This window comes from Charadrius vociferus, unplaced genomic scaffold, assembly GCF_000708025.1.
Source record: "Charadrius vociferus isolate BGI_N301 unplaced genomic scaffold, ASM70802v2 scaffold308, whole genome shotgun sequence".
Classification (NCBI taxonomy): domain Eukaryota; kingdom Metazoa; phylum Chordata; class Aves; order Charadriiformes; family Charadriidae; genus Charadrius; species Charadrius vociferus.
Window position 1 is genome coordinate 567,454 of NW_009649929.1, and position 9,559 is coordinate 577,012.

Sequence of the window (9,559 nt, forward strand, 5' to 3'; positions counted from 1 at the left end):
GGTCCCCCAGCCCGCTGCATCGTGCCCGCAGGCTCCCGGCTGCTCTACAAACTTCAGGGCGATAGGCTCTCGGCGCTTCGGCCTTCCCTGCCTTGCTCCGGCAAGCAAACTGAATGCAAATTCAGTTGCAGGCTGTCTGGGCTGCGACGAAGCGCGGCGCAGCGTCCGCCCGCGCTGACACGACAACGCCCGGCGCCTCGGTGCAGCGGCAGTCTGGGGGAGCTTTTGGCAGGCAGAAGGCAAGTGGTGGAGGCTGCTGGCGGGAGCAAGGGGATGCATGGCTCCTCCTCCCCGGTGGGGATGCTCCGAAGCACTGTAGGAGTCGGAGTACTTGTGCTTCCCACCCAGCTGCCATCTCACCAGTCTCACATCACACGGAGCTGTCACGGCACTGAGCCTTGACGCATCGGCACCCTCAGCCTCGTGTCTTCATTAAAATGGCAAACGCTGAGAGCAAACGTGACACGAATGGCTGTTGTTAGATCGCAGAGGTGACATCCCTCTCAAGATTAAAATTTGCTCTCTGGGGCGATGGCAAAGCGATGCTCGGTGTGTCCGTGGTGGGTTGACCCTGACTGGATGCCAGGTGCCCACCAAAGCTTGTCACTCGCCTCCTCAGCTGGGCAGGGGAGAGAAAGTACAACAGGAGGCTCGTGGGTTGAGATAAGGACGGGGAGAGATCACTCAGCAATTACCACCGTGGGCAAAAGAGACTCGATGTGGGGAACTTAATTTAATTTATTGCCAATTAGAAGTCGGAGTAGGGTAATGAGAAATAAAACCCAAATCTTAAAATGCCTTCCCTCCACCACTCCCTTCTTCCCGGGCTCAACATCACTCCCAATTTTCTCTACCTCCTCCCTCAGCAGCACAGGGGGACGGGGAATGGGGGTTGCGGTCAGTTCATCACATGTTGTCTCTGCCGCTCCTTCCTCCTCAGGGGGAGGACTCCTCACACTCTTCCCCTGCTCCAGCGCTGGGTCCCTCCCACAGGAGACACTCCTCCACAAACTTCTCCAAAGTGAGTCCTTCCCATAGGCTGCAGTTCTTCATGAACTGCTCCAGCGTGGATCCCCCACAGGGCCACAGGTCCTGCCAGGAGCCTGCTCCAGCACAGGCTTCCCACAGGGTCATAGCCTCCTTCAGGCGTCCACCTGCTCCAGCGTGGGGTCCTCCACAGGCTGCAGGTGGATATCTGCTCCACTGTGAACCTCCATAGGCTGCAGAGGCTCAGTTCTGCCTCACCATGGTCTTCACCATGGGCTGCAGTGGAATCTCCGCTCCGGTGCCTGGAGCACCTCCTCCCCCTCCTTCTTCACAGATCTCGGTGTCTGCAGAGCTGTTTTCCTCACTCCTCTCTCCTGGTTGCTGTTATTCCCATTCTTAAATACATTATCCCAAAGGTGCTGCCACCATTGTTGATGGGCTCAGCCTTGGCCAGCAGCAGGTCCACCTTGGAGCCAGCTGGCATTGGCTCTATTGGACATGGGGGAAGCTTCTGGCAGCTTCTCACAGAACCACCCCCGTAGCACCCCCTGCTACCAAAACCTTGACAAGCAAACCCAATACAGGACTTGGCGCTGGAAAGGCACCACCTGAAAGGACACCGGTACCTGCAGAAGGGACCCCGCTGGGGCACCCACTCTGGCGGGGGAGGAGTGTCTCCTCTTCCAGAACAAAGAGGTTTGAAAGGATGTTCTCTGCTAAGTCTCACTTACGGACTGATGGGGTGACTGCCAGTCAGCTCTCGCTGCAGATGATACTTTCATCTCAGCAATTTGAATTGCAAAATGTGTTTTCTTAACGTCTCCCTTCCTTTTTGTATCCAGCATCTTTGTCAGTTTTTATGTAACAAAACCTATTTTAAAATACTGGGTTTGGGTATTTTAGCTGAAATTGGCTTTCCAGCTAAATGTACTTTCACCCCATTGCAGGAAAATCCCATTATTTAGCACAGAACTGCACCCTTCAAAATTCTCTGCAAAAAGTAAGACATGGGAAAGTTGTGCTTCCTAAAAAATGTTAACCTATATTGTTGCTTAAATAACTGTATAAGAAAAAACATCCTCTGATTAGTTTAAAAAAAATCACATTTAATGTAAAGATTTTATCTGGTAGCAAATGAAAGTATTTCATTATTTTAATACCACCCAACAAGAGCTAACAAGAACCATTTCTCTGGGAAATAAAACTGCTGATGTAAAATAATATTAAAGCAAATTATTTTAATCATTCTCTTCTCTTGGAGCGTGCCATGGTTTTGAGTTACTCATGTTGAAACCCTGTATCTATAAGACAGACAATATTAGGGCTTCACTGCCCCTAACACGTGGGTCCATCAGCAGGGTCTGTCTCCCATCCGTCTATCCATCCCAAGCACTGACCAGGATTCACATATATTTTTGTGAGTTTACTCAATTTTTTACATGCACTTGTGAAAACAACTCTTTTTTTTTTTTTTTTCCTTTTTTCATTTTTATACATAAGCACACATATGAAAATGTCCATCATTTATGCAGGGTCAGCATCTTAAATTCAAACACTAGATTCCTGGCTGCTGTAGATTCGGTCCTTTGAAGCGTATGGAGCTGCAGTGACCTCCAGCAGCTGGAGACCTGGCCCTAAGCAGCCTCTGCATTTCTAATGCACTTCTGGTGTCCCAGGGCGGGAAAGAAAATGCAGTATTTGTTCATGCCATCATTGTCAACCAGCAATTTCCACAAGGAACTTTTCAGTGGAAACACTTGTTTTCTGCTGGGCTCAGCGTTGACATAACAGAAAAGCTTTTTATCCCCCTGGAAGCCTTCCTGGGCACGAGTTATACTATTTAAACACTCTTTTCTTTGCTGTTAATATAAAAAAGCTGAGGGAAATGAAAATATTCAGAGTGACATGGCAAAGCAGGGATAGGGGACTTGTTGAAAATAAAGCTGAATTGTCCCTGTCAAGGGAAGCACTGGAAACATCTGGGAGAAAAGCAGCAGCACAGGCTGTGGGGTGAGCAGGAGAAGCAAATAATTCATTAAGACGCTGCTGCAAAGCAACCACTTCCATAATTCAGAGGGACAGCACGCAACGCACTCCTGGCTAAGGAGCCAGATGGCCCAAAAGCAATCTGAATGGGGCTGTATGAAACCAAGGTTATGTATTATTCCAGTTTATTTCGGCTGTCGGTGAGGAAAGCGGTCCTCAAGCCAGGCCACCCTTTGGTGCCCTGGCACAGCCGGGCAGTCACGTCCTCACAGCTTTCTGGGCCCAGTACTCCTTCGCAATAGTAAATTTATCATTCCTTCTGCAAAAGAATAGATGTTTATTAATGTTCAACTCTCTAGTCATAGTAAAGGAGAGTCTTAATTAAGTCATTAGCAGCTGTTGTGAGTTCTGTAAACCTGAAAGAGTAAGTAGTATTAATACTATTAAAAATGTATAACGCTTTTCTCTCTTTCCTTTATGTTATAAAGTATCTCAAGAAATTGCTTGAAAGCTGGTATGCAAAAAAAAAAAAAAAAAAAAAGAAATAATGAGGGTGTGGGGCCCATTTCAGCCGTAACAAAAACTGCTGAAACACCAAACTTGCAGTCCCCCTCCCGAGGTGCCGGCCCCGCTGTGGACCCCGTCAGCACCAAACCACGCATGGAAATAGTGACCCGGAGCCCTGGGAGCGGAAAGCGTGAAAACCAAAGAGAAAACCAAAGCACCCTCCTGGGATGGGCAAGAGCCGTGCCACTCCACGCACAGCGGGGTCTGACCCCCGACAGTCTGCAGAGCCTCCAACAATTTCCTCTGGCGGTACGGGGTATGGGGCATCCAAAGGGGAATTTAACTGTCAGGCAGCAGGACGGCTTTTGTTAGCCATGGGAGATTTATGATCTTTCACAAATAGCTTATAGGAGTCCCTGGGCAGCCAGAACTCTGCAAATGGAAATGGCTGGCCAGCAACCGAAAGGAAACCTTCTAAAAAGAGCACAGGAGGAGCAAGCCTCCAAAGATTTCAAGTCCGCTACCAATTTTAAGATTTCTTTCTGCTGGTTCTACAGCTGCCTGGAAAAGCTGGACACAACAGAGCACCACTGTGAGTTTATCCTTTCACGGGTAAAACCTCTCCGTAGCTGCCCACTCAAGCACAGGGCAAGAAAACAACAGGTACATTCAACTTTAATGAAATAATCATCAGTTATGTGTACAGCTATAACCGAGGGAAAAACCAGCTACAGAAAGGATGCAAACACAACCCTGGATGTGGAGCAACAGTCACAGGGGCCAGGCTGGACCAAAGCATCTCTGCCATTCTCCTCCTCTTTTGAAGACGTGTTTCGCCTAAAAAGCAATACTGAAATACATCAAATCCTCCAAAAACTGCTTAGCTGGCTGACAGGAGATGACAGCATGGCCCCGCGGGGTCATTTTGTGTTTCTTTACTAGAGCCCGGACATCCTCCTCCGCAGTCGACACCAGTGGGGCCCCACAGAGATGCTGCGGCCCTTTGCTCGGCACCGACCTGCTGCGGCGCCCAGTGTAATCACACGAGCAACCTCCAGCATCAGTATGGCTCTTCTCAGGGCGCTGCAGCAGCTCCAAAGGTACATATAAATGTCCTTAAAAAGTCCCTTTCAAAACTATGGCAAAATACCTGGAAGGACCAGTAAAGCCATTAAAATTGTACACACGGAATTATCGATATCTGATAACTTATTAAATAAATTCACAGAAAAAGAAGACACTTTTTTCTTTAACATCCTCTGATTTTTCCTAAGTTTTACTCGCACAGAAACAAGCTGTGGCACTCACTGTTCACCGTCCTCTCATAACAATGGAGATGCTTTATCAAAGTTTAAAATGTGGTTGCGCACCAGGTACTAGGAAAGTTTACAGCCCTTGTATTTTAACAGGAATCCAGATCCTAGGTGGGAAGGGAAATCTCAGCGCACCGCCTCTGGTCAGTGAGCAATTGCCAAGCGAGGCTGCTATTTCTGTACCGGCTGAGAAATACGCAAGAGAATTTTCTCAGCAGAACAGGCTGCCTTGCCCACAGCTGTACGTAAATCCCAGCCGCGCAGATGCGATCCCAAATTATTAAAAGGCCCCTTTCTCTTGGAGAGCCGGTAGTTAGAGGTGATGCTCGCAACACGCACGTTACACTGGTGCGAACCCCCTCGGAGCAGGGCAATTTGTGGGTTTTGACAGCGATTGGCCTGTCCGGGCATTTTACGGCCATGTCCCCTGGCCCTCATGGCTAGATTTTTTTTCTTTTTCCCTGAGGACTTTGGTAAGATCACTCCGGCATTTCCCTGCATGTTTCAGAGCATGCTACGTGGCGTGCCAGAGCCAGCCGGAGCCCGGCAGCAGCGAGCCAGGCGTAATGCGCATTTCCCAGGGGATGCGCGGGCTGGCTGAAGCCAGGCAGGCTTTGCAGCGAGGGGGGAGAGGTGCGGGACAGGCTGCCGCCAGCACGCAGGGACGCCGGCAGCGCTCGGACCAAACCTCCTCCCTCCTCAAAGCAATTCCAGCGCCGGCAGCACGTCGCGGCTCCCCAAACTATATCACCGCCGAGGCAATAGGCGACTGCGAACACGCATGCAGCTCACTGCTATTTATATCACATGCCATATAGCAAAAAAATACGCTACATCCGAGGACAGCTTCCCCACAACATCGTGGCGGGGGCGATGCAAGGTGAAGGAAGGAGAGGGGCTCCCCGCAGTGGGCACGCTCCCACCCAGCCCGCGCCGCTCACGCTGCTGGGAATTTTGCCTGTTGAGCTTAACGGTGCGAGAAAGGGCCCCCCAGAAAATGAAGCGATGTCTTTTCCTTGGCGTTCGCGCAGCCTGGGGTCAGCAGGGCGGGCGGCTGATGCCGTGCTTTAACGCGTCTGGAAATGCACAGGCTGCTCGTGACGGGGGAAGAGGCCGAATGAAAAACGCCGCTCGCTGCAACCATCCGGCTTCGTGCGACGTGACAGCAGGGGTGACCACGGTCTCGGGCATCCGTACGTAGTGAGTACCTGTTTGCAATACCAAACACCGGCCTGAGCCTGTCTGGCATTGACATCTTCGTGTTAACATTGCAGTCACTTCACCCTCCCTTGTCTCCGCCGAACCCCAGGGCAAACCTCCAGCCGTGTCCAACGTGTCCCGAATGCAGCCCAGCAGCAGGTCGGGCGCTCCCCGCCTCTCAGGACCTTCCACGAAATGCACAGTACATACAGAGCTACAGCATGAACAGCGGGGAAACCCACCACGGATGACAGCAGAAACATGGCCTTGACATAAAGATGCCAATAAATGAAAATACAGTCGCTGCAACACCTTCGTTCAACTGCAGTTGATGGCACTGCCTGAAGCCCCAGCCCCAGACGACACGCTGTACGTAGCAGGGTCTGCCCCACGTCCCAGGATCCATTTCACAAAGACACACAACTGAACGGGCATGCAGAATTAACTACACCTCAGGTCTCCTCAGGAGACCTTCGAGCTTCCCCCACCCCCGAAGGCCAAATGGAGCTTTAAATCACTCCCTGTACTCTTTATTTTGGGGGCATCGCTGCCATCACAGAAAATTGTTGTGTTTATTCTGTTCCAGAGCCATTTCATTGACCAGCTGCTCTATGGATGACTGAATGGCGGCCTTCACGAGGGAAGACGCGGTTTCTATGAGGAGCAACTCGTACTGCTCCCCAGTTCTGTGCCCTTGGTCACCTGGACCCTTCTCCTCCGCCTGGGGACAGCCGCCAGCCTCGGGGCCCTCTTTTTTACCATAATCAAAGCTCCCGCTTGATTTTTTATTCCCTTTTTGCTTATTTCGGTGCAAAACCGGGGACGGCTCATAGGCCTGGTCAGAGTCGGTGTGGTCAGAGTCCTCAGCTTCGGTGATGGTGATGACAATGCCGATGCCGATGCCGGCGCCCGCGTTTCCTTCTAATGTCACCTGATGGCTGGAGCAGCCCTGCAAGCTCAGTGCACCATCTTTAGATGCCGACTGACTGGAATCCATTACAGTCTCTTCGGCTTTGCACTCCTCAGGAAGATTTATGCTCTTTTCTGATTCATCCCCTTCAGGCAGCTCTTTACAGGTATTAGGGGTTTCCTGCAGCTCGGTGGGTTCAGGGGCGCTGCCGGCTTCATCCTTGGAAACAGGTGCTTCAGGAGCAACGTCCCCACCTTCTGCACAGACTGTGGTTTGGGGCAGACTCCCCTCCTGCAGTTTTTCCTGGGCTGTTTCATTAACCGTCTCTGAATCGGTTATCTCCAACTGAGCGGTACACTCCGTATGTTCATCTGCATCAGGTGTGGGCTCTGTCAAGTGCTCAGTCTTCCCAACAGAGTCGGCGCTTTCCTTCGCCGTATCCTGGTCCTCCTCCGCGGAGGTCGGGCTGAAGGATTCAGACTTGTCCATCGGAGCCAAACCCTCTGGCTCTTCACTAGCTTTATTCAAAATGCCCACCACTTCGTTTGCTTGAACACTGCCCTCCGACTCCTCCACCGCTTCAGAGGAGCTGCGTTTTTTCTTGCCTCTGGAGAACCGTACACAAGGCATCTTCACCCCGGAGCTCGCCCGTTTCTTTGGGAAGCCTCGCGTGCAGCCCTCCTCAGCATCTGTCTCCAGCTGCACTTGGGAATCAGAGGGCACCTTCTTCCGCAAGGAGGATTTTTGGCTTCTCCGAGGTCTCGTGAGGTTTTTGATGGCTGCCCAGGCTCCTTTGGAGGATCGTGATTGATTAGAAACTTTCACCTCCGCTTGGTCGGTGCTGACACATTGGCTTTTCTCTTCCAAGGCTCCTTCGCATGCATTCTTCCCAGTTGGCCCCTTCTTACAGGACTTCTTCCGCTTCTTAAAACAGAGCATGGAGGGTTTTTCTGCCTGTTCTTCTGACGGGGAGCCCGTCGCCCCCACGCTGTGAGTCTCTGCCTCTCTTGGGTTCTCCATTTGAATTTCCTTAGCTGCCTTCGCCATATTCACTCGTCTCCTTCGTTTGTGTTATATTATTGATTTTCTTGATTAACGTATCAGACAGGAACTGCAGAGATGCTCAAAGTGCATTTTTTTCCTCAAATTGTTTTCCAAATAATGTTAGATGCTTTTTAACGAGCGGATGCGGCAGTGAAGAGTAGTTCTGCTGAAGCTATTGCATCCGCTTTATAACTCCCACTTTGTCTTATTACTCACTTCATCACCTCTCCAAGGAATCCCGCGTAGACATGAAGTTGAACAGGCTTCTCCTTGGCTTTGCTGGCCAGAGTCACTCTCACCTCCAGGACAACCCACTTCAAGTTGCGCTCAGTCTAACAGCACGACTATTGAATTGCCAGGCTGACATCACTTTTTTTTTTTTCCCCCAAAGGATGACAAATCAAGGCAAGAGTTAATAATTTTTATTCACCCCACGGACCTGGAAAGAACTTGCACTTTCTGAGCTATCTGCAATTCCACATTGTTCAGGGAACTTGATTGAAGCACCAGTACAACCAGCGGCAGCCAGTGGCTGTTTTCTGCCCCCCAGTGACAAGGTCAGACGCTGCTTTGTCTCAGCTTTGCTTTCTGCTTCAGTTCCCCTCGCAGGTTTCGTGAGTTTTGCTGCGAAGCATGGCCGACACTTCCATCTTTTATCTGTAACACAACAAGCAAATGATAAGACCTGTAGAGCATTTTTAAGTATTAAAAAGTATATATTTTTAAAAAGAATATTTCATTTTGGGAGGCAGAGCAGGGCTGCAAAAGCAGTTCTACCTCTGGATGCACCATAGCACTTTTTTCCACTAATTAGCATCATATGTCCAAAGGCAAAATAAGGCCACCAAGATGTCAACTCAGTGATGTTCCACCACAGAAAGTACTATTTTGCCATTTTGTGTGGTAAAAATGGATTTTTTTTTTAATTGCCTATATAATGGCAAATATATATTACGCATGCACACGCATGTATTTTCTTCTCCTACGGTTAGCTAAATCTTTTCCCCACTGCTCCATACACACTCATAGTTCCAGCTAGGGAAATTACACCCTGAGACAGCAGATATTTTTATCTTTAATGCACCATATGACAATATGCAAAAACACAGAATACAAAAAGGAGGCTTGTGGAATACAAAAGCAAAATCACATGGCAAGAAGGAAGCTTATTTATACTACGTGCATGCCTTCCATGGCAACCTCAATTAACACTGCATGTGTTCATCAAATATATTATATTGCAAGATACATCTCACCCTTAAAAAAAAAAAAAAAAAAAAAAAAAAAAGCGCTGCCCCAAAACATCATCAGAACATTTTTGGATATAAAGATGAAGAAATGTGTTACCGCAAACAGAACAACTTCTCCGGGACTGGCTCGGTGACTCCGGGCAATGCTTTACACAGGGTTTGTACTCTGCTTTTAAGTAGTAAGCTGATTTAAAACGGGGGCTCCGGCGGGGCGTCCTCCCCCGCGGAGCAGATTCGTATTTTTTTTTATATTTTTTGTTAATTTCTTTTAATTTTTTAAGAGGGAAATGAGCTAAGCTGACAGCGGTGCGTGTGAGGGAGAGCATCCCGCGGCCGCCGCTGCCCCGAGCGCAGCCCGCAGC

General features: G+C 49.6%; 1 protein-coding gene across 1 annotated transcript; it reads right to left on the minus strand.

The window, feature by feature from the left end:
• Positions 1-6,546: 6,546 nt before the first annotated feature.
• Positions 6,547-7,950, minus strand: AKAP5 (A kinase (PRKA) anchor protein 5). The gene has a single exon (XM_009891209.1). It carries the CDS (start codon positions 7,948-7,950, stop codon positions 6,547-6,549), a length of 1,404 nt encoding a protein of 467 aa, XP_009889511.1.
• Between the last annotated feature and the right edge of the window lie 1,609 nt (positions 7,951-9,559).

Excerpts from the sequence above, each read along its gene's own strand:
- AKAP5 (XM_009891209.1), bottom strand. The coding sequence starts at position 7,950 with ATGGCGAAGGCAGCTAAGGAAATTCAAATGGAGAACCCAAGAGAGGCA.